Raw genomic sequence first — 25,832 nt, forward strand, 5'->3', positions numbered from 1 at the left:
CAAAGAAATGTAATAGATTGGTGAGGCAAGATTTCCCTTCACTAAATCCATGTTGATCGTCTCATTAATCCATGCTTTTGAATATGATCTGTACTTTTGTTCTTTACAATAGTCTCTACCATTTTGCCCAGCACCGACGTCAGGCTCACTGGTCTATAATTTCCCGGATCGCCTCTGAAACCTTTTTTTAAAAAATCGGCGTTACACTGGCCACCCTCCAATCTTCCGGTATCGCGCTCGATTTTAAGGATAAATTACTTATACTAACAATAGTTCCGCAAGTTCATTTTTCAGTTCTATCAGTACACTGGGATAAATACCATCCAGTCCAGATTTGCCACTTCAATTTGTAGAACTGCCCCATTACATCCTCCAGGTTTACAGCGATTTCATTCAGTTTCTCCGACTTGTCAGCTCTGAATACCATTTCTGGCACCGGTATCTCTCCCAAATCTTCCTCAGTGAAGACCGAAACAAAAAATTAATTGGAGAGAAAACAAGATAGCTGCCGCACCTGACGGTTTTTGAAGCGCTCCTGGCGTCTTTGAGCAGAATTACTTATTCTTAATTGAAAATGCCACATACTAAACGTAAAGGAGTAGTGAAAGTAGTGCCTCCACCTACCTCAACCTCCTCGCCTGCACAAGCATCGTTGAATTGTTTCTCCCCAGGTGTATCCAGGCTCCTACGGGGAGAGGATCCCATAGTGGAGGGATCCGGAGGAGCGGATTCCCCGCCGGGAGAGGAAGTCTCCCTGTCTCCACCATCCACTTTGTTGGTCCCTCCAAGTACGGCGTCGAGAGTGTCCCTGGCGGGAAACCCCACAGCCACGGAAGACGTGTCGATGGGGAAGACTGGTAAGGACTCAGGCACGCAACCAGCGATTCAGGGCACAGCAGGAAGTTTGTCCCCTGCAGTGCAAACTTCGGAGGTGACTCTACAAACCCTAAAGGTGATGTTAGACCGGATTACAGCTACACTAATACAGACGTCAGGTGATGTTCTTAATTTAAATACTAAGTTTGAAGAGTTGAAAAATACACTAGACTCTGTAAGAAGTGACTTAACAACTCAAGTTCAAGATATACAAAAGGAGGAGGAAACTCTGAATTCCTTTAAAAATCTGGCTATTAAAGATACCACTGATATTAGACGAAAAATAGAGCAAATTGAAAATTATAACCGGCGCCTAAACCTTTGATTTTTGAATTTTCCAATATTAGCGGGGGTAACTCTGAAAGAAAACATTCCAGAAATATATGATTGAAATATTGAAAATTCCTGCAGAGGCAATGCCCCCGCTAAATAAGATTTATCATATTCCTGTTAGAACAGAAGCGCAAGGTCCGGAAAAAGACTCTTTGGACTTACAGAATATTTCAAATATTCTGGAGCAATCCTCTGAAGTTATACTGAATAGAACTACAATGATTGTTATCAGTGGTATTTGAACAGGACTACAATAATACCCTAAGACTCTACTTTAAAAACTCTAAAGCTTTATTTTATGGTTCCAAGGTGTGGATCTACCCAGACATCACAAAGTCAACCCAGCAAAAAAGGAAGTTATTTCTTGCCTTAAAACAAAATACAATAGATATAGGTGCTTCCTTTTTTTTAGCATACCCATGTAAATGTGTAGTGAAACACGGTCTAACTAAATATACGTTCTTTTCACCAGAACATCTAAAAGTTTATAGAATTGAAACGAGTGAAATGAAATGTAACCTGGATAAGTCAGCCTATTCATATTTGATGTTTAAAGCTGGAATCTTCTCTAATTCTTTTTCTCTCTCCCCCTATTTGGGGTCTAAGGAAGGTAATGTGATTGTTATGGTAATGACAAAACATTAACTGTAGAATTTCTTTATATAATGCTTAAAAGGTTATAAGAGGATGTTTTGAAATATGATTATAATTTGTTTCAACCTGTATTTCCAAACAAGGTTTTCTCCTTGAATAATGTATTAAAAGTATAAATAAATAATAATCATAATAAAAAATTTTCATTTAATCTTTCCGCTATGGCTCTCTCTTCCCCGATTGCCCCTTTTACCCCTTGGTCACCTAGCGGTCCAACCGATTCTTTTGCCAGCTTCCTGCTTTTAATATACCTAAAAACAATTTTACTATGTGTTTTTGCCTCCAATGCAATCTTTTTTTCAAAGTCCCTTTTTGCCTTCCTTATCTGCGCTTTGCTTTTGACTTGACATTCCTTATGTTTCTTATTATTTTCAGTCGGATTTTATTTTAGCTCTAATTCCTTCACTTCAGTTTTAAACCATGCCGGCTGTCATTTGGTCTTCCGTCCTCCTTTTTTCATACACGGAATATATTTGGCCTGGGCTTCCAGGATGGTGTTTTTGAACAGCATCCATGCCTGATATAAATTTTTGACCCTCAAAGCTGGTCCTAAGTTTTTCTTTTCACCGTTTTCATTTTATCATAGTCTCATTTTTTAAAGTTAAACGCTAACGTATTGGATTTCTTGTGTATACTTACTTCAAACCTAATATCAAATTTGATCATATTATGATCACTGTTATCAAGCGGCCCCAGTATTATTACCTCCTGCACCAGATCAGGCGCTCCACTAAGGACTAGGTCTAGAATTTTTCCTTCTCTCGTCGGCTCCTGTACCAGCTGCTCCATAAAGCAGTACTTGATTTCATCAAGGAATGTTACCTTCCTAGCATGCCCCGATGTTACATTTACCCAGTCAATATCAGAGTAATTGAAATCACCCATCATCATCATGATGTCCAGTTTGTTTGCATCCCTAATATCCTTTAACATTTCTACATCCATCTGTTCATCCTGGCCAGGCGGACGGTAGTACACTCCTAACACTTTCCTTTTCCCCTTTACACAAGGAATTTCAATCCATAGGGATTCCAAGATTTGTTTTGTTTCCTGCAGAATTTTCTATCTATTTGATTCAAGGCTCTCCTTAACATACAATACTACCCCTCCACCAATTCGATCCACCTTATCACTACGATATAATTTGTACCCCGGTATGACAGTGTCCCAATGGTTATCCTCCTTCCACCAGGTCTCGGAGATGTCTATTATATCTAATTTTTCATTTAGTGCAATATATTCTAACTCACCCATCTTATTTCTTAGGCTTGTGGTATTCACATATAGACATTTCAAACTATATTTGTTGTTCCTATTTACATCATGCTTGGTACTTGACAGTATTAATTTGCAATCTTTTGTCTGATTTTTATTTAAGGACACCTGATCTATTATGGTATCTTTTGCAACCTTACTATCGGGATACACTATCTTCCCTGTTTTGGTGATATCTTTGAAAGATACCTTGTCCCAAACCATATGCTTTTGAGCAACTGTCGGCCTTCCCCCTCAAAGCGGACATACCAATAAACAAGGAATTGCAGTAGTCCAGCTGCACTAAGATCATACTTTGAACTACACATCGAAAATCATACAAACAGCATAGGTTTTAATCTAAATATTATATGCAATTGTTTAAAAGCCATCTGAACTACATCCTCTGTTGCAAATACTTACTGTATCCATCATAATCAACATCTTTAGATTTCCACTATTTTCACTCTGCATGCCCTGTAAAACCTCAGAAGTTTTCCATGGGTGTGGACAATAATACTTTTTCACTTGCACCGCTCTTTTTATGGCAACAATACCTAGCATCTGCTCCAATGCATTCACCCATCACTACCATTTCTTCTACTGAATCAGAATCCACAAGCTTCAAACTAGAAGACCAAACTGCCCATAAAATGCGGCTGAATCTGAAGTTTCCTGAGTCACAACAGTATTCCTTTTCTTCCCATACAAACATAATTCAAAAAGTATAAGGAAATGATCTGACCATCCTACCAAATGATCCACTGGCTTACCCAACAAACCAGCTAACATTCTGGTGCTAAAAAAAGCTAAATCAAGAACATGTCCTGCAGAATGAGTAGCAGCTTTGCGTACTATTTGATGCATCGAAATTGCTTCCAATATGTAAAATGGCAAATGTTCTCGTTTAATAGTAGTAGTAGTTTAATAAAAACCTCCTTATCTGGAGCAAAAGGGACATCAAATCACCACAGTTTTGAAAAATCAATAGAAAGAAAGACCAGACAGAAATTGTAACAGAAAAGAGAAGTCATCAATAATCACCCCAGGAGGAAAATATACAAAAAAAAAAAAAAAAAGACATTATCATCACTCTTAACCATCACGTATTCAGCACATACAACTTGTAATTTCAAACTTTCTCTGAAAAAAAATTACAACACCCCTACCATGCTTCCTAGAGCAACATGCCCAATCCCATTTATATCTTTCTGGGCAACACTATCTCACTACTGTAGTATCAGTTTTCAAAAGCCAAGACTCAGACACACATAACATCCAAATTTTCAATACTCAGTATGTCATAATTAATACCTTTTGCCTAATAGATCTAGCATTCATATAAGCTATCTTCAACAAAAACCCAGCTACCTCATTCATATTTACAAAAGGCACATTTCTCAAACAGTCACTCCTGAGCAATCTCGTCTACAAGCTTCCAAATGACACACACTACCATATCTACCCCTTCCAACCACAACCTCAATCGTTGCCATTACTATTCAAGTTCAACAAAAAAAAAAAGGTTATCCCACTAAACTACTCATGCAAAGGTTCACTCAAAAGGATCACTACGGAAAAGGGCCTGCTCCTCAGTTGGCATGAAAGAGGCGGCTATTGCCTCTCTGGCGTGTCGAACCTCCGGCGCTGCCTCAGCTCTTTTAAACTTCACACCTGTGAGTGATGTCACCCACAGGGTGGGCCAGCAGTAGTTCCAGCTGGGGAAAGATGGAAAACGGTACGGGAGTTTTGGCTTCTCTAGTACTCTCCAGGCAAAGCTCAACGTGGCACACAGGAAGCGGAGCACTGATGTTTAACTTTTTATGACCATCTACCAGCAGGATGAGTAGGAGGGCAACACAGAACTCTGATATAGGACAGTAAGCAGCCTGATCAGACAGTATTTTCAGACAAAGCAGAACAACGAACATGCTGAGAAAAGGCGTGTAGCAACAACCACAGGGTGGATCAACTAATCTCATCCACAGAAAAGGCACAGAGAAGAGGTGGAGGCTGTTTTTCAAGAAGGGCATACATGGTTGAAATAGACACCTTGATCCACCACAGATCAATCATAGTATGGCATCAGAAACAGGGTGAGTCAGCCTCTAAACAGGACAAAGATGATCTGAACATGAAACTCCAAGTACCGTCTCAGGACTCGACTGACGTTGAGAAAACACACAGAGGTAAAATCAGTTGCACAATCCTTTTGGAAGCAAGGAAGGAACAAATATTAATATGAAAAGCAGATAATCTTTGTTAAGAAGGACAGCACAATATGGACAGTGATTCTTGTATCCAAGAAGGACAGAATAGGGTTTTTGCAGGAAAAGGCCTAAAAGCTCAAATGCGCCAAGCCAAGAGATGGCCACAAAAAAAAAAAAGTGTTCAATGTAACATCCTTCACTGTAGCCCTCTTCAAAGGCTCATGGGGGGAGGGGCTTTTGCAAGATCTTGAGCACCAGGTTAAGGTTCCATGGAGGGCGCACGGTGCACAGAGGGGAATTTACGATGGATAACCCTTTTGAGAAAATGAACCACATCTGGGTGAGCAGTCGAGGAATGAGCCAGGTGCCCCCAGTAACAAGCAAGGAGCTCGCAAGGAGTTTACGCCAGGCTCTTCTTTCTGCAAAAAGGCAGAAGTGAGGCAAGGACGACTTAAAAGGTGAAAGAGCCCTTGCCGCACACCAGGACTTAAACACATTCTAGACCAGAGAACAGGTTGACAGCGTGGTTCCGTGTAATCACATCATCCAGATAAACTCTCTCGCAATTTCGACCATTCAACAGCCAAGCCATAAGACCAAACCAAGATGGACTGTCCATGATCACTGGTCCCTGGGAGAGTAGATCCAGGAGCAGTGGCAGCTGAATACGAAGGAACTATTACTAAAATATTTCACAAGATCGTCAAAAGAAACATGTCAGACCCTGTAAAATTAAATCAGAAATTATTTTCAAGTTAGCTATTAAGTTTCAGAAAAAAATGCTTTTTTCTTTCAACAAAAATCAAACGAAATATTTTACAAAGGCTCTTGATATATCTGCCTCTGATAGAGAATGGCACCATTTATATACAACTCATAACTTTCTGTAAACTATTTTTAAAGCAGGCTTTAGTCATGGAATACTACTGTTCTTTAAAGACCTGACATGTCAGAGAAGCAACTTGATTCAATGTGTCCATCATTTTTGCTTCATGTTGAATAAACTTTCCAATGTTTATAATCACACTGTTTACTAATCTAACGTTGCATCACTGTGAATATTCCATACAAGGAAAGCATATAATCTGACAACAGGACCTCTCAACATCTGTGGTCTGACTTTTACCTTCTTCTGGTATAAAATATCAAATTCAAGCTATGTCCTTAAACATGCTTTGGAACCAGGGCTTAATTTCTGGGGGAACAACCTGGAATGCAGCTCCATTTCTTTTCAGACTAGAGCAGAAGTGTGCTCTGCTCTAGCACAAACATTCCTTGGGGGAGGGTATTTGAACCTGGCGTACAGCATAGAATAATAACTCTGCTGTTCTATCTGCCCTTGGTCTACTCACCCCTTTTCCTTGCTCCACTGTTCCACTTCTTTTGTCTACAAATTAATATCTGGTCGGAACAGAAAAGCCCAAAGAACTCATGTAATCAAAATGATTCTTTATACTTCTTGAAACTCAACCCCCCCCCCCCCCCCAAAAAAAAAAAAAAAAAAACTTTAATGTATCCAATTGTGATTAATATAAAGCTTCTTGTTACAAATATTCCAGTTTTTCAATGCTTTGTGGATAATAGCACAGAAATGCCCCATCCCTGCAATGTTATGGTAAGCACAGCTGTCCAAATTTATGTACATAAGTACAAAAGTAATGCCACACTGGGAAAAGACCAAGGGTCCATCGAGCCCAGCATCCTGTCCACGACAGCGGCCAATCCAGGCCAAGGGCACCTGGCAAGCTTCCCAAACGTACATTCTATACATGTTATTCCTGGAATTGTGGATTTTTCCCAAGTCCATTTAGTAGCGGTTTATGGACTTGTCCTTTAGGAAAGGGGCTAACCGCTTTTTAAACTCTGCCAAGCTAACCGCCTCCACCACGTTCCCCGGCAACGAATTCCAGAGTTTAATTATGCGTTGGGTGAAGAAAAACTCTCAGATTTGTTTAAAATTTACTACACTGTAGTTTAATCGCATGTCCCCTAGTTCTAGTATTCTTGGAAAGCGTGAACAGTCGCTTCACATCCACCTGTTCTACTCCACTCATTATTTTATATACCTCTATCATGTCTCCCCTCAGCCATCTCTTCTCCAAGCTGAAAACCCCTAGCCTCCTTAGTCTTTCTTTATAGGGAAGTCGTCCCATCCCCGCTATCATTTTAGCCGCCCTTCGCTGCACCTTTTCCAATTCCACTATATCTTTCTTGAGATGCGGCGACCAGAATTGAACACAATACTCAAGGTGCGGTCGCACCATGGAGCGATATAACGGCATTATAACATCCTCACACCTGTTTTCCATACCTTTCCTAATACCCAACATTCTATTTGCTTTCCGAGCCGCAGCAGCACACTGAGCAGGTTTCAGTGTATTTTCGACGACGACACCCAGATCCCTTTCTTGGTCCGTAACTCCTAACGTGGAACCTTGCACGACGTAGCTATAATCCGGGTTCTTTTTTCCCATATGCATCACTTTGCACTTGCTCACATTAAACGTCAACTGCCATCTAGCTGCCCAGTCTCCCAATCTCATAAGGTCCTTCTGTAATTTTTCATAATCCTGTTGCAAGTTAACGACTATGAATAACTTTGTGTCATCAGCAAATTTAATTACCTCGCTAGTTACTCCCATCTCTAAATCAATGGTAAATATATTAAAAAGCAGCAGTCCTAGCACAGACCCCTGAGGAACCCCACTAACTACCCTTCTCCATTGCGAATACTGCCCATTTAACCCCACTCTCTGTTTCCTATCCTTCAACCAGTTTTTAATCCACAATAGGACTTTTCCTCCTATCCCATGACCCTCCAATTTCCTCTGTAGCCTTTCATGAGGTACCTTGTCAAACGCCTTTTGAAAATCCAGATACACAATATCAACCGGCTCCCCTTTGTCCACATGTTTGTTTACGCCTTCAAAGAATTGAAGTAAATTGGTCAGGCAAGATTTCCCCACACAAAAGCCATGCTGACTCGGTCTCAGTAATCCATGTCCTTGGATGTGCTCTGTAATTTTGTTTTTAATAATAGCCTCTACCATTTTCCCCGGCACAAACGTCAGACTCACCGGTCTATAATTTCCCGGATCTCCCCTGGAACCTTTTTTAAAAATGGGCGTTACATTGGCCACCCTTCAATCTTCTGGTACCACGCTAGATTTTAAGGATAAATTGCATATCACTAGCAGTAGCTCCGCAAGCTCATTTTTCAGTTCTATCAGTACTCTAGGATGAATACCATCCGGTCCAGGAGATTTGCTACTCTTCAGTTTGCTGAACTGCCCCATTACGTCCTCCAGGTTTACCGTGAAGTCAGTAAGTTTCTCCGACTCGTCCGCTTAAAATATCATTTCCGACACCGGTATCCCACCCAAATCTTCCTCGTTGAAGACCGAAGCAAAGAATTCACTCTCTCCGCTACGTCCTTGTCTTCCTTGATTGCCCCTTTTACCCCTCGGTCATCCAGCGGCCCCAACCGATTCTTTTGCTGGCTTCCTGTTTTTAATATACCGAAAACATTTTTTACTGTTTTTTTGCCTCTAATGCTAACTTTTTTCCGTAATCTCTCTTGGCCTTCTTTATCTGCGCCTTGCATTTGCTTTGACACTCCTTATGCTGCTTCTTGTTATTTTCAGACGGTTTCTTCTTCCATTTTCTGAAGGTATTTCTTTTAGCCCTAATAGCTTCCTTCACCTCACTTTTCAACCAGGCTGGCTGTCTTTTGGAGTTCCGTCTTTCTTTTCTAATTAGTGGTATATGTTTGGCCTGGGCCTCCAGGATGGTATTTTTGAACAGCGCCCATGCCTGTTGTACAGTTTTTACTCTCTCAATTGTCCCCCTAAGTTTTTTTTAGACTGCAACTTATTTATGATCACTATTACCCTTCTACCTCTTTTTCCAAGCTTAAGGCAATGCTCATAAATATATCCATTAGGGTAAAATAGATTTAATAAAATTATATCACTAAACAACCAGGTTTGTGTTATGCAAAATAAATCCATCTGTACACCAGTTATCTATCATGAAGAATTTCAATTTTATGCTTTACAAATGTAGCATTAATCAAATATACACTCAATGACCAATCTAACTAAATACAATTCTTATTGAAAGGCACACTAACCAAATGCTCAGGCTGTCATATGCCACAATTTACAAGTACCAATATAATGAGGAATATTGGCCAACAGCTGTAATGACAAGAATGGAAGATCCCATACAAAGACTTACTTATGTTCATCTCACAAAAATCCACACATTAAAAGCAGGAAAAAAACTGGCACACATATTGGTACATCAGGGGGGACACAAAGGGGCATGCCCTCACTGTGAGAAGTACATGTAAAGTGACAGTAGGCATCAGGTGCCGATGTCAGTGGCTTGAGAGAGCGCTCACTGACCTGGCCAACACAAGAGTCCTATAAAAGATTCTCAGTGATATATAGGTCAGCAAAAATGTTCAGGCTTGTGTAAATACATAGCTACATAGCTTTGTACAGCTGAAAAGCACTGACTAGGCCTGATAACCTACTAATGGCCTTATAGATGAGTCTTAACAAAATCAGGTACTTGAATGTAGCACTTATTAAAATGGAGTTTGTCTTTCTATAAGATGAAACTTAGATCATAAGATAATAGAAAAAGGGGAAGTGAAACTGATATGCTAAGAATAAGATGTTCTGGCAGAGGAGAAAACATGTTGACAAAAGAGGAAGTTGCACAATAATTTGCAATAGCTAGAACAGATATTTTTAATATTAAGGAACAAGTTGTTTACAAGAACGGAAGCACCTGGCCGGATGCGAAAGTATGATCTCAGAAATTGTGAAATATTATAAAAAAATAGGTCCTGCCATAGACTTCTATTAAGAGCTGTGGGTATAAAAGAAGGGAGATTTTGGATTAGTTTCGGAGTCCTTCCCCGACGCCTTGGAAGCAGCGAAGCTCTGTCCGGTTACATCCAGAATCTGTAATTTGTACCAACTTGAAGACTTGTCTTTGGGTAAGAAATAAAATGTACTTATCTTCCTAAAACAATGTTTGTCTTAATTTCTATCTAATCTTCCTTTTCCAATTATTCTACAAATTAATCTAAAAACACACCTGACACTCATTCTGTGTACAAAATACTGTTACATTCTAATAGAATATGTGTGGGAACACAAATGGCCAAGGAATCATTTAAATCCAGGTAGACAGAAAGCTGTGGTCATGGGAATTAGATTGGAACAGAGCCTTCTGATGCCTCCACAACGCCGCAAACAGATTGTGGAGGCACAAACCCTCTGCACACCTCCGTGGAAAAGGGTCTCCCCGGGGCGTAGAGAGGGGTTCAAGTAAAACACTTGATTGTCCAAATTGCAAACACAGCCACTGAAGGCAGATTTAAAGGGATGATGGGCATCAGACAAAGATATCTCCATATGCCTTGGTACTGTACTCCCAAGGACTGATATCAGTGCTACTTGGCCTCTTCTTCAGGCATTGAATTAAAATTCCTCAATGCTAGAACTATTTTTGTAGTGCTTTTTGCAGTTCTCAAAACATTTTATCAACTTTGTCACAATTTCCTTCTGATTACAGATCAATTCAAATGATCATCGTCCTGACCTTATGGCACCATAGGCCTCCAGATGCAATTTTTGTTTAAATTTATATTTACTGAATTTCCAATTATAACAGAGACAATCTTTGAAAAGATACACCAATATGTAAATAAACGTTTCTTGAAAAGGAACAAAATAATTAAGCAAAAACAACTCTTTCTTATAACACAACATAATTGGTTATTACAGTCCACAAAAAGAGGGAAAAGATACCAAGATGTAATAGCAATACCATTGGAAGTTGGTTCATTTGCGAGATTAGTCCAAAGGAATTAAGCAGGCGGTAACTCCTACATTATTATTAGACCGCTTCTAAGACTGTTCCTCATTGCTCTGCATATTAAGGAAATTTCGAAGTTGTTCTGGTTCAAAGAAAACATATCTTTAAACTAGTAAAAAAAGGCCCGTTTCTGACACAAATGAAACGGGTGCTAGCAAGGTTTTCCTTGGAGTGTGTATGTTTGAGAGTGACTGTGCGAGACAGATAGAGTGTGAGAGTATGTGTGCGATACACAGACTCTCTGTGAGACCGAGAGACTGTTTGAGAGAGAGAGAGAGAGAGAGAGAGAGACCTCCTCCCCGGTCTCAGGACCCCCTCTTCCCCTCCCTCTCAGGACCCCCTCCACCCTCCCTCTGGTCTCAGGACCCCCTCCCAACGTCTCCCCTCTTTCTTTCTGCATCCTTCTATCCAGTGTCTTTTTTTTCCCCGTATCCTTCCATCCAGCGTCTTCCCTCTTTCTCTCCCCATCCTTCCACCCATCTACCCTCTCTCCTGATCCTTCCATCTAATGTCTCTCCCCCTCCTTCTATCCAGTGTCTCTCTCTCTACCCTTTTCTGTTCATTGTCCCTTCCTCTCTCCACATCCTTCCAGTCTCTCTCCTTTCTCTCTGCATCCATCTCACCCTTTCTCTCCCCATCCTTCCATCCGTCTACCCCCCTCTCCCAATTCTTCCATCCCGTGTCTCTCTCTCTATCCCCTTCTTTTCCTTAGGGCCCACCCACCCAACACAGACCTGCCAAGTCTCCCGTGAAACACGCGGCGCCAGCTCCCATTTCCGGCCACTGCTGCTTCTCCTGTTGAGCAGCAGCGGCCGCTACAAAAACAGCTGTTTTTAAAAAGCAAACGCGGCACCGCAGGCAGCCATCAGGCATTGGCTGTCGGCTCTGCAGCCACTCCTCTCGCCTCTCACGTCACTGCCCCTGGAGTAAGACCCCGGAGGAGCGCAGCGACGTGAGAGGCGAGAGGAGCGGCTGCAGAGCCAAGAGCTAATACCTGATGGCTGCATGCGGTGCAGCGCTTGCTTTTTAAAAACAGCTGTTTTTGTAGCGGCTGCTGCTGCTGCTCAACAGGAGAAGCAGCAATGGCCGGAAATGGGAGCTGGCGCCGCGTGTTTCACGGGAGACTTGGCAGGTCTGTGTTGGGTGGGCGGGCCTGGAGGGAAAGTGGGTGGGCCTGGGCAGCGACCTCATGTGGGGTGGAGGGGGGAGCGGCAAGGGCGGGGCCTCGTGATGCTGTCGTGCGGTTGGTCAATGCTGCGTGTGACGTCAGCCTGGGCTTCGGAGCCTAGCAGACCAACTCTGAAGACAGCCACGGACACAGGCAGCCAGATGCATAGAACGTTGGAGTAATGTTCCCCAAGATTATCCTGCTGCACTGAGACCTTTTGTTTTGCTTTGATTTCAAATTCAAGTAATATATTCTCTGCAATGGTGGAAGGGATTGTTCTGAATATTTATAAACCTCTCAAGAATTTATAAACGTGTCTCTCTGAGTTACATGTTGCGTTTGTGGAAAATTCAATATACGAAGATTCAAATTTCTAGATAAGTTCTCTAAGTTCTCAATTTTTCGGTGAAGCATTAACCGATCTCCAGCGACTTGAGCCTGTTGTTCTAATATTTTAGCAACATCTTTTTCTAAGGTAGACTGTTCATCCAAAACGCCTTCAACCTTTTCTTTTAAAGTTCTTATTTGAGTTGTATTGTTTAATGAAACAGAAATAAAGGATGTACAGACCTTATGCAGAGATTCAAGGGCAGACCAGATTGATTCTAGCAAAATTTCAGGAGGCCTTACCAACGGTTGAACCGTCATAGTACATAAGGAAATTTCTTCTTGTAGATTAATATTAGTATTCGCGTTTGCCATTGTTTCACCAGATGTCGTTAATGAAATTCGCTGTACTATCTCTCCTTCCGCCGAGATGTTTCCATTATCCGCTTCCATCGAGGGAATACGCCACCCCTTTGAGTCTGTTTTTTCTCCACCACTCGGTACAGCAATTCCATCCGGTTGCGGGGGAGGAGGAGTAGCAGGTCCCAAAGGGCTGAGTGAAAAATCACTCTACTGACTGGGGCTCTTCCTTGCCCCGGTAGCGGAAGCGCCCGTAAGCGGAGTCGAAACCAAAAATGAGGAGATAGACGACTGCCCAGGTAAGGAGGTATTTGCTTCAGGAGAGGTGGTCCCTTCAGCTTACCCTTCCTTTTCGGCATTTTAAAGAGGAAAAAGTATATTTTAGTATTCAACGGGAGCGTCTGTCTCACAGATCCTGCTTAGTCGCCATCTTGGATTAGTCTCTCCCAGATGCAATTTTAAAGACTTGCCCCCACTTTTTCCCTTTTAGTCTAACCATTACAGCACCAGTCATGCCTCCCTCTACAACTAGTGTATGCACACCCTAAGTCTGACCACTAGGTGTTGAAATAGCTGGGACTCCCTCTCCCCAAAAGGCTAGGAACACTGCCATTCCTCTATCCCCAGGATGGGGAAGACAGGAATGACAATTGAACCCATGTTTTCTACACTGCTGACCCAACAATAAGCAAATTTGCACATAGAACACAATTTTTTTACAACAGAAACACATCTGAGAATAAGTTTTTACAACAGAAACATCTGAGAATACGTTTAAACCAAAAACATTATTCAAACAGGTGTTTCTATTCTATGGGTACGCTCTCATTGTGTCAAAGATCTTTACCTTCATGGAAAAAAAATGTATAATATATGCTGTCCTGTAAGCTCTATATATTAAAACAGCTACAAACTTTGACATTCTGCTTTGATTAATTTGTTCGCTCACTGTGCACAAATTTACTGCATCCATTGGGAAAGATACTCTGGCTACATGACATCTTGCAGAGTTGTTCTGTATATTGATGGTGGTAAAGTATAAGTGATTTAATATTACCAATGAGATAGTGACAGTACAAAGCACAGTCTTACCCTTCATTCCTGTTACTTCTGTGTGCATCCACGTAGGTTACTTCTCCAGCCTTTCTCATAAAATCTTTTAGATCCTGCATTGAAAGTGTACCATTGAAATAAAAGATCATAATGCTCACACTAAGTGATTTTACACTGGATCTACTATTAGTTAAACCGTTACTCTAAAGTTGTGCTCTACAAAAAGGTAGGCTGATTTAAAAAACAAAACAAAAAACCTTAGCCTCCATATCAAGCTACCATCTATAGTGGGTTCCCCAAACAATAACCCATCTATTTATCCCATAAGCAGCTCAGTACTGAAAAATGTAGCACACCAAATACAAAAGCATTAGGTAGTGACTTAAGAAAATACTGTAAAGACAGACAACAGGTGCCTAGAAACATGTTACACCAACTCCTAACTTAAAATTTCAATGTAAAATAGGAATAAAAGCAACTTCACATGCCGTAGAATCGGATTAATATAACACGCTAATGGCATTTTAAACTAAAATATACAAGCTGCCAAATTTAGCTAGTGTATATTAAAAATTTCCCATGTAATAACTAGCATTTTAGAGCCCCAAACTACTTACCACAACAAACCATATCCGATGAGATGGTTTAAAGCAGGTACCTTAAGCAAAGAGTCGCTTGTCCAATACCTAGCAGGTCAAGTAGAACTGCTTTTCAGAAATTCTCCCTTACATGAGGGCAGGAGAATACATCATACCAAAATGCTGCAGGGAGGATGCACCAGAGCCCCAGTAAAAAAAATAGTCTGAGGAACACCCTGAAACCACTGGACAATCTCCGGACGTGGCTACAGAACCTGAGGCTGACCTGTGCTAGCCAATCTTGCTCACAACTGGCCAAACCAAGAGCTGATTTGCCAAAACAGGAGGATCATAGGAACCAAAAGGAAACTTCAGAACAGGCCCAGCCCTAGAATTTCAGCCATTAGGAAACCCCAAATTCTTGGGCTGTCCTCCACACAAGAGAAACGAAGGTTAACCCAAAGAAAGGCTGTTAAGAGAGGTTCAAAATGCACTTGGTTAGATATTTGAGGGAGAAAAATATAAACAAAAAAATAAGTAAAATCTATAAAACATATTCACTACAATGCACAGGATGGCTCAATGTTTCAAGTTTCTATCATACTAATACTTTCAAGTATATATCTGCAATACATAGATTTGAAAATAAATTTGACAGTGTCACTATCAAAATAAAAAAATTCAATTTAGTTTTAGAGCCTTCAAACCAAAATCCATCTTTCATTCTTTTACAGTATATGAAAGTATGTAGGTACATTGCTTCTAAGGTCAAAACTGCATTAAATTGCTATAGTACTATTACAAATCTAAACCAGCAGTTCAATACATTTAAAAAAAAAAAAAAAAAAGATTTCGATTTGTTTGGCTTCTGTCAAAAATTTGGTGTTAAAATCACTGCTATACACACTTTGGGAGAGAGCAAAGTACCTAATGTATCCCTCCAATTTTGCTTACTTGTGATTTTACATAGTAAGCTGCTTTCTGATCTGCTAGGTCAGCCATTCCAAAAAAAGCAATACCAGGTCATTATGTGGCGATCAGTCACTAGGAGAGAGATGACAGAAACACTAGCCTGGCATCTGTGATCTCTAAGTAATGTACTTCAAACCCTAGAACTATGGCTAGGGATGTGCATCAGGTCTGGAGGGAACAGTCAGGGTATGAAGTGCTGAAGCTGCCTGCCAGGCTCCAACAAAATGTAGGAAACCTGTATGATGTGCGATGAGCAATGTTCCCTCTAATTTTTGTCTACGTGCATAAAAAATTCTTTTGATCAACGTTTTTATAAGTTGAATTAAAATGTGTGTGGTACGAGCCAAGTGTACCTTGGCAGGTATATTACAAATATCATCAGGATTTCAAAAGTGTTTGTTTTAAAGAAAGTAGTTTTGCAATAAGTTATTTTAAATTATTAGAAAAAGTCAAATAGTTCAGTTTCTCAGTGGTGCTTTATAACAACTGGTTAGTTTTTTTTTTTTTGTGGGAACTATGTTTTGCTATGTGTACAGGGTTCACAATCTGTGTGCGGGGGTGCATGTGTGAACAGCTTGTAGGGAATATTGGTGATGGAATGGGGAAAGGAAAAGAATGAAAGAAAATCGGCCACATATAAAACCTAATGTGGGGAAACACTTTTTATAAGGAAAAGATGAATTTAAGAATAAGGGGCCCTTCTACTAAGCTGCGTTAGGTTCTAATATGTGCCTAACGCAGCTTAAAATGGCAGAATGCATTCAGGCATCCTGTGATAACTGCCAAACGTGCACATGGCTAAATCCATGTTGTTGTTTTTTTAGGTGGCATGTTTGGGGTTGGAGAGTGGGCATTCCTGTGCTAACCAGTTAGTGCAGTTACATTAAGGTATGCTAACTGGTTAACATACACACATACTGCATGAGCTCTTACCACCTACTAATTGGGTCACATTAAGCGCTCACGCAGTAAAAATGTTTTAAATTGCTGCGTGATTATGGCAATATTAGAGCATGGCCATAAGTAAACATGGCCTTAGTGCATGGAAAAAAAAACCCCATGTGAGGGCACACCAAGGCCAATTTTTACTGTAGTTTAGTAAAAACGCCCCTAAATTAACAAAATGAGATGACATAAGACTACTTAAGAAGCCCTTAACTCCTTGCTCACAAATCACTTTACAAGCCAAGGAAAAGTTGAAAAGGACCACCACCACATCAGAAATCTGGAGGTTTCTTCAATTTCTTTGCCCTCTAGAAGTGTGTATAGGGCTGCAGCTTTAAAATCCTTGAGCACAGCCATTCCTAACTGCTGATTTAAGATTAAGATAAAAATAAAGATATACCTACATTTACTTTTGCAAATATCTATTGTCATTTACTGTGTGTTACTTTAAACTAAGGACTAACATTTTGAGCCATCCTAGGCACACAAAACTGATTTGCTAAGGATCATGAAGAATAACACTTTGTAACAGACTATGCAGTACAGGATTTCATGTTGCTTTTTAAAATGATTTTAAAAATTTGTCGTTGTCGCCCCCCCCCCCCCCCCCACACACACACACTATGTTTTACGATTGTCATCACAAAGATCTTGCAAGCATGATTCTTAACAATATTTCTAAAACAACAAAAATTTGGTATTTTTAATAAAATCAACAGCAAGAGAGAAGTGATAACTGTCCCTCCTGATTTTTGCTTCATCTTTTACCTTCACTAAAGCAAAAAAAAAAAAAAAATTTTTTTTTATTAAAAAAAAAAATAAAGACAAGGAAAACAAGAGCCACCTAACTGTAGAGGAAGCAAACTGAAAATTAATAAGAGGCATACTATAATCTCTTCTTGCTTTAGTGTTCTTTTCAATAAGCAGGTGCTTGTTTTCTCAGACAACCCTACTTTCAGCCAAACTTAGGTACATAAAAGTTTTCAGTTGAAAATTCATCTCAAGTTAGACGCTTAAAAATTATGCATTATTATCATAAATTTAGTCCTTAAAGTTTTCCAAAATTGAAGATAAAATGGAAGTATGAAGTATTTAAATGTTATTTATGTGTTTCTAATAAAGAATATATTTGGTTGGGCTGGCATTTTTGATGGTCTTATAAAAAAAAAATTGGAATATATTTGAGGGATAGTTTGGTTGTATTGTTATTAATGTAGGCTTATAATTAATTTGCCTAGATTTGAGAGCCTAGTGCTGAAAATCAGTGCTAAGCCCCTATTTTTCTCAACCCTAAATCCACCCGTTGCCACCCATTTTTATGCTCCTAAATTTAGGAGTATTAGTGTAATTTTGAGTATAAATGTTAGACCCTCAGTCTTGATGAATGTTCCAAGAGCCAATCTAGGAGCATAACTTAAATCCTTTGAATATCAGGCCTCAAGTATGTATATCTATATACTTCCAGTCCCACCAGTTTTCTGCTATTAAGCAGCAACTCAATGTCCGTTAAGATAGTCACAATGGTTATCGGTGATGCAAGAGTTGGCAGTATGAAATTGACTGAAAAGGGCATAAGAAGAAGAGCATGGAAAGAGTGTCCACCACTAACATTTTCTTACCAAAAATCAGGATTGAAAACTATACTCAATGAAAGCTGCTCCAGATAAATGGAACTGTACTGGTATTTTAAGAAAGTCCCTCTCACACTAATCTGAAAAGAAAGGCATTGTGAAATTTGACCAGAGCATTAAAGAGGCCTTTTGGACTAAAGTAGCACATCTCTCAGAGGAGATTCAGAAAGTGCATTGCGGATGTGACAGATAGAAGAAATCCATTATGTCCAATTTGGACTCAAATGTACTAATTTGGCTGTACTAAGGGTCTACTGAAATGACTACAGACTGTACAGAACAGCAGAATGACCGATTTTTGGCTTAACTAAATACGACAATTTCTTTATCTTATGTTCACTGGTTGCCCATTGAGGCAAGAGTTCTTTTTAAACTGGCCTATTTTTTTTTTAATATATTACATGGACAGGCGCCACAGTATTTATATTCTGTCTCCTTAAGAGACAGAAGGCTAAATTGTCCAACTGTGTTTTCCTTTCCTTCACCAAGAGGAAAGAAAAAACTAAAAATGTTTGAAACGACACTGGCATATCAAGCCGCCAGTCATTGGAAAGAGTTTGCTGGGACATTTTGGTTATCTCATTCTTATCTGCCATTTAGGAAGAATATTAAGACACTGCTCTTTCAGAAATTTGTACTACAAAAAGGTTTTTAACCGCAATTTAATTTTTTTAAACTGCCCTACCAGCGGATTGTTCTGGCTCTTGATGTTACTGATACCTGCTTTGAACTGCAAGGTGTACGCAGGATATAAGACCAGATGTTATGTCATGTCATACACAAACATATCTGATCACAGGAATATAACAAAGTAAATAGTATGTAAAAAATAACTACATGCATATGCCGTGTTTAATAAATCCTACTTTCCTTTGCTCAACTTAGGCAATAGCTAGTAAAATGAGAAAATGTGTGTGTGATACTCCAATTGAAGAATACTTCATACACTGAAGAAAATCAGATAATTGTACCACCCATCTAGCTGCACATTGATTTCTCTACTAAAATATTTCATTGAGCACCTTTAAAAACCATATTTCACAAATACCAACGAAACAATGTTCGCTTCATGCTCCCTTCACCTCAAGGGATATCCTGCAACTGCTTGAAAAATAGGTAAGTCTCACTGCTATGGAACATGGTTTTGAAAATGCTTAATTGGATAAATATTAAAACAATCCACAAGTATTCATTACAAATATGTTCACCTAACTTTCTTACAGAAAGTACAATAAAAGTTTCATCTGTTTTTGGGTTACTGTGTTTATTCTTTATCTACCACAGCGTTTCTGATGGTTAAATGGCTTCAATGGAAGGTTAGTCTCATGTCAACTACTCTATAAACTAATCCATTTCCCTTCCACTGAAGTCCCAAGAATACGTTTACTAGAATCAGAACTGCAAGTCATATAGAACATATCCATGTCGTGAGTTCAAAGCGTAAAATTGGTTGAGGGATCTGGATCCATTTTTAGATGTGTTTTTTCCAATGTGACACTAGGACTACACAAGATGCATTAACCTTTTAAAAATGTTTTTAAAATAAGTGCCATGTTAATTTGGGTGTACATTTTTAAATTTGATACTGATTTACCTTTCATCTATTTACCCCACTAATAAAATCATACAGCATTGAAAAACTAAAAGTAAGTTTTCAAAGTTTACCTTCACTGATAAGATAAATAATTTTGGAGATATGCTTAATATCCATAGAAGAAAAGATAGATATTCAGGAGACAAACTGATCCACAGAACAAGTCTTCAGCAAATGGGAACATGGATATCTTAAAGACTTGGGACTATTCATGCTGGATATCCAGACTGATGCTTCAAATATCTGGTTTCTGCACACAAAAAAAGGTGATTTGAAACACCATCCTAAATATAGTTTACAAAAACCTTAACAGGAATACCTTTCTACCACTCACCAGAAACTTGCACTGTGGAGATCTTTGTTTAGATTTAACTACACAAGTACATTTTATACAGACTTAGGCTAGAACTAATCATGGAAAAAAATCCCAGTTCATTGTGGTAATTTAGTAAAAGTATGTTGTGATGTCATTTGTCAGTGTACTCCACGCATATATAAAATGAATATTCAATATGATCCCTGTCATGGTAAAAAAAAATATTCAGGTTATCGTGTATGTTGAAATGATCACCATGACACCAAGGGAACACATCCTTTATAACAGATATTGATTTTCATCACATTAGTGGAATAAAAAGCTGAAGAGAAAAAGATAATGGCTCACCTGCCAGCTAACACGAGACGAAAGGTTTTCTACAATAATTCTGTGCTTAGTACGAAGAGGAGGGCCATACCTACTAAAAGAACAAATAAAATAAAATTAATAGATGAGATATGTTAACAGTAAATTTAAATAGTGATACAAAGTTGGAAGTTATTTTGATGGGGAACTTAAATCTGATTTAAAACTGACCCAGCACATTTCTTCCTAAGGATTTATCAGATGTTGTTTTCATTAATACATACTCAGATCATAAACTACTGATAAAGGTGCTTCAACAACACAGCTATTTTCCAAATTATCTGACTCAAGTTCTAGACAAACAACTTTCTAATAAGGAACAGTGTTATTGGAAGGCACTGAATAATGTATCAAAGTACACTAATTTTAGTATAAATCTCAGTTTCATACATGCACAAGAGGGGGATCAAAATGGAATGCAACATAAGGTAAAATTATGGCTAACCTGATAATTTTCTTCCCTTTAGCTGCAGCAGATGAATCCATTAACTGGTGGGTTGTATCCATCTACCAGCAGGTGGAGATAGAGATCACTAATTTAAGTGAGAAATACTGGACTACCAGCTCTTCTTTAGGCTAGTATATGTCTCATTACAAAGCAGAAACCGACATCCAACCGGAAAGTACTTTCCTCACCAACGAAAAGGAAAATCACAACAATCTGAACAAAACAAACGAAACAAATGTATCACAACTAGAAAAACTCCAATTCCTTGTTTGATTCTTAATACAGTGTTCATTTCTTCATATACCTGTAGGAGATCGCAAAAGGATGGAACAAGAAACACATAGTAAAGAAGTACTCACGATGGGAAACCAGGGAGGGATCCTGGATTCATCTGCTGCAGCTAAAGGAAAGAAAATTATCAGGTAAGCCATAATTTTACCTTCCTTAGCGCAGGCAACAGATGAATCCATTAACTGGTGGGATGTAACAAAGCAATCTCTAACTAGGGAGGGAACCTGTCGCCCCCCCCAAGCCAAAACTGCCGCCCCAAATGAAGCATCAGATTTGGCAGCCACATCCACTCTGTAATGCTTAGAAAAAGTGTGCAACGAAGCCCAAGTAGCAGCACGACAGATCTCATCCAGGAGCGTTATAGAAATCTCCACCCACAAAGTCGATTGAGCCCCAGTCAAATGTGCTGGCAAAGCCTCCGGAGCTACCCGACCACACAACAGGTATGCCGAGGAAATGACTTCCTTGAGCCATTGAGCAATCATCAGTTTAGAAGCCGCCTCACCACGGCGAGAAAATGACAAAAGCACAGATGATCCTATTTGTTGAAAGTCATTAGACATCCACAGATAGTGAGAAAAGACTTGCCGAACATCCAAAAAACGCAGCTTTTATAAATCTGAGGGATAATCCTCCTCCCGAAAGAAAAAAATCGGCTGATAAAGGTGAAAGGCCGAGATGACCTTCAGCAAAAAGGATGGCACAGGTCGTAAGGTCACTCCCGCTTCTCAAAACTGTAAGAAAGGATCAAGACACGCGAGAGCTTGGATCTCTGAGACCCTCTGAGCAAATGCCATGGCCACCAAAAATACTGCCTTCAAAGTAAGGTTGTTGTCCAAAGCCATACGCAAAGACAAAAAGGGGACCCTGCAACCAGAGAAGAGCTGGCTACCCTGCCCCAAAAACACACGAGAGCCACCACCTGGACTCGCAGCGAATTGTATGCCAACCCTTTCTGCAAGCCATCCTGTAAAAAGGCTAAGAGTTGAGCAACTGACAACTGAAAAGGAGACCAAGTGCAGGTTTCACACCACAAAGGTGTGCCACACCAAAGCATAGGCCGAAGTAGACCGCTTGCGAGCCTGCAACAATGACTACTTCCGAAGAGCCCTTCTTCCTCAGACGCGCCCTCTCAAGAGCCAGGCTGTTAAGACCAAAGCAGTAGGGATCCTCTATCTGCACTGGACCCTGGAGACCGGGAAGATCCAGGAGCTGAAAGGACAGTTCACCAGAAGCCATATCAGATCCGCATACCACAGGCACCGGGGCCAATTCGGAGCCACCAGAATGACCCGCCCTGGGTGTCGGCCAATGCGGAGAAGAACCCGTCTGATCAAGGGCCACCGGGGGGAAGAGAGAGAAGAGAGTCTGTTGGCTAAGGCTGAAGAAGCGTGTCTAGACCTGCGGAACCGAGCTCCTTTCATCTGCTGAAGAATACAGGCATCTTAGAATTTGTCTGAGTCGCCATCAGGTCCATCAAGGGAGTGCCCCATTTTTGACAAATCAGTCGAAACGCCTCCACAGACAGTTCCCATTTCGCTGGTTCTAGGGAGTGACAACTAAGGAAATCCACCTGTACATTGGATTACCCTGGCTGCCACTACTACCATGACCTTGAAAAAAATGTCCTTGGTGATGTGGAAAGGCTAAATGACATGGTCATAAATGATAATGTTCTTCAAGGATTGCAAATCACAAATCTTCTGCGGGAAGGTGAAATGGGAATATGAAAGTACACTTCCTTGAGATCCAGGGAGGTTAGAAACTCTCCCTGCTGGACAAACTATTACAGACTGCAATGTTCCCATTGTGAAATGTTGAGCTTTTAACATTTTGACACTTTTGAAGTCCAAATTCAGGTAGAAGGAAGCTCCCTTCTTTGAAACTACAAAGTAAATGGAATAACTTCATGTTTCCCAACTGCAACTGGGGACAGTCTTGACTGTGCCTAAATGAAGAAGCGTTTGCAAGGTAGCTTGAACTGCTTGATATTTGGTCTGGAGCTCGAATGGAGATTCCAAGAAAAAAAATCTGCAGTGGAACAGAGAACTCCAGTTTGTAACCCTGCTTTAGTATTTCCAAGACACATTGATCTGAGGTAATTCAGACACATTCCTCATGGAACCTGGAAAGGAGTCCTGCTATTATGAAACCCAAGGAGTGAACTGAGACCCCATTGGGTAACTGTGTCATTGACCCCTTGGATTTTATATGTTTGCACATTTTCCTGAAGTGGGAGAAACCCTGCTTGTAAAACTGATTCCAGCCCCTGTGTCAATCAACGCTAATTTATCCTGACCCCCTATCCTGCTGTTCACATTGGGGCGTCCACACGTGTCCAAAATCAACGGTGCCACAAACTTTATATTCTGAATCTGTCTCCTTTCCCCTCTCCTGAGGTGCTGGAAGTACATGCTCAGGTAAGTGAAAGGAGTCAGGCTGGGCACAAAATACTTCGGATTGTTTGATATTTGGACACTGGAGATCAGGACATCCCTATTCCTTTTTTTCTTGCTTATCCTGGGCAGCTATCAATTCGCTTTTTATTCTGTTTAATTCTAGCTGCATGGTATATTTATCTTGCTCCCATTTAATTTGTTGCTGTGCCAACTGGTCCCTCTGTGCTTTGAGTTCATGAAACGGGATGTAGCAAGAGGAATTTTTAAAATTACCTCTGCTCTGCCCTCTCCATGAGGCCTGTCCTGAGTTTCCTGACCTATTGCTGTGGGAGGGCCCTTCTGCTTGCCATTTTCTTGCTTCTGACACAGTAATTACCTGGGATGGCTGAGTTTTCCACACCGATCCTATCCTGAGCATTAAAGTGTCAAAAGAAGTTTCTTTGGGGTCCTCAGCAAACAATCGGAGATGTTTAGTAATCTCAGGGGATAGGATTTCCAACAAAAATTCTTTATGATGTGTCTGACCATAATCTTCTATTTTGGGCCAACCCTCCTGGTCTCGAAAGGCTGCTTCCAGCACCCACAATCTGTGTGTAAATTGTTCTAGTGTGTCATCTGGCAAGGGTGCAAGTATTCTAAATGCTTGCATTTGAGTACAGCGAAATAATTGCTCAAGACCCTTTTTCACCAACTGGTATGGGTATGTGAAAGATCCTACTTTAAAATAGTGGGGTCCTAAAGCCACATGCATAAGTCTGTCAAAGTCAGACGTTTTCCTCTTGTACTTTCCTAGGCCCCAGTGAATCAGATTATCAGTGGCCCATTTGCACCATTCATTCATATTAAAAGGCAAAGGGCCGACCTTCTGTGTTATCCTTTCAATGTCACTATCCTTTAATGAGTCATACAATACCAGGTTTACTGGTGTTCTGGGGTCTGTACTGGCCTCAGTTTCTGTGTCTGCAGAATCCTCCCTGTCTCTCAGGTTAGTGCTTGAGATTGGGGTTTCCTCACCTATGCATGTCTGAGTGCTTAAGTCAGTATTTTCAGTCTTAGATTTGCCCCCACTTCTCAAATCCACTACACACACTTCTGTGTGCTTTTGTGGTTCTATGAATTGAAAACCTGGCTTGTAGGGTGTTTCATAGGCTGGCGGTGCTGAGGGAGAAATACTTGGGGCCTGCCAGTGCACAGAGTTAATCTGGTCCTTTGGGGCACCTTTACTTTTTAAATGTTTTAATTATGTTTTAGCCTCGTCCAATTGTTCATTTACATGTAAGAAGGAATTTGTTGCTTGCACCTGTGCCCGTTGCATTGAGATGCACGCCTGTGCGTCCTCAAGGTCCCTGGTTAACTGAGTGCACTGAGTGGTCAGGGCTGCATTCTGCTGTTTCAAAGTAATTAGTCCCCTACACAGGCCTTGTATAAAAAGGCATTTCCGTTTATTAGTTTTCTTTTTGAACTCTTGGGAATGGTGTACCATTTGTTTTTGAATGTCATACCAGGAATCCTCTGGGAATTCCCCTTCGAATGGCCCTCCCTTTTTGTTACAATAAGTCTGTCCCATAACTTTGAGTTCTTTAAGATCAAAAGCGTCCATGGTTGAGGCTGCTGAAAAATACTTTAATTGGTACCGGGGCCTGGCTAGTTTCTTTTATAGATATATGGAACTAGCTCTGTGTAGCTCTTGGAATTGGAAAGGCCCTCTTTATAGAGTAGAGGGGCTGGAGAGATAGTTTAGAATGAATATAGATTAAGCAAGGCAGGTGTTAAATTAGATATGCCAACTGTCGGTTCCCTGTCAGGCAGAGCTGACTTTTCACCAAGACAGAGACTGGCTGGATAGAGAAATAGTTCAAAGTGACAGGAAATTAAGTGATTACCAAAGACAGATATGTAGTGTTTAAAAATGTGGGATTGTTTCACTTGGTAGCCCTTCCAATTAAGTTGGAAGATCTATCAGTCTTTTCTGAGCAGCCCCAAACACAGCATTAAATTACTTCAACTTTCAATCCCCCTTAACAAGCCTAGAAGTACATATGCAAACATGCAGAAAGCAAAACAATGTCTTACTTACCCAGCTGGAGATCCTCTTTTTGAAACTGAGACGAGCGTTGTCTAGGGTTGGTCCCGGGGTCCAGTTCACAGAGGCAGTGGGTTCC

The 25,832-nt window shown here is 40.4% G+C and overlaps 1 protein-coding gene across 3 annotated transcripts in view; it reads right to left on the bottom strand.

Moving 5' to 3' along the window:
- The window catches only part of LOC115477768 (serine/arginine-rich splicing factor 5-like), a 110,114-nt gene that overhangs the window by 23,479 nt on the left and 60,803 nt on the right, over positions 1-25,832 (bottom strand). For all 3 annotated transcript variants that reach the window (XM_030214842.1, XM_030214841.1, XM_030214844.1), the window contains exons 5-6: positions 20,515-20,587; positions 14,170-14,243 (exon numbers count right to left, since the gene is read on the bottom strand). In XM_030214842.1, the coding sequence (XP_030070702.1) occupies positions 14,170-14,243; positions 20,515-20,587 (147 nt within the window). The remainder of the gene's footprint in view (positions 1-14,169; positions 14,244-20,514; positions 20,588-25,832) is intronic.

This window comes from Microcaecilia unicolor, chromosome 9 (assembly GCF_901765095.1).
Source record: "Microcaecilia unicolor chromosome 9, aMicUni1.1, whole genome shotgun sequence".
Classification (NCBI taxonomy): Eukaryota; Metazoa; Chordata; class Amphibia; order Gymnophiona; family Siphonopidae; genus Microcaecilia; species Microcaecilia unicolor.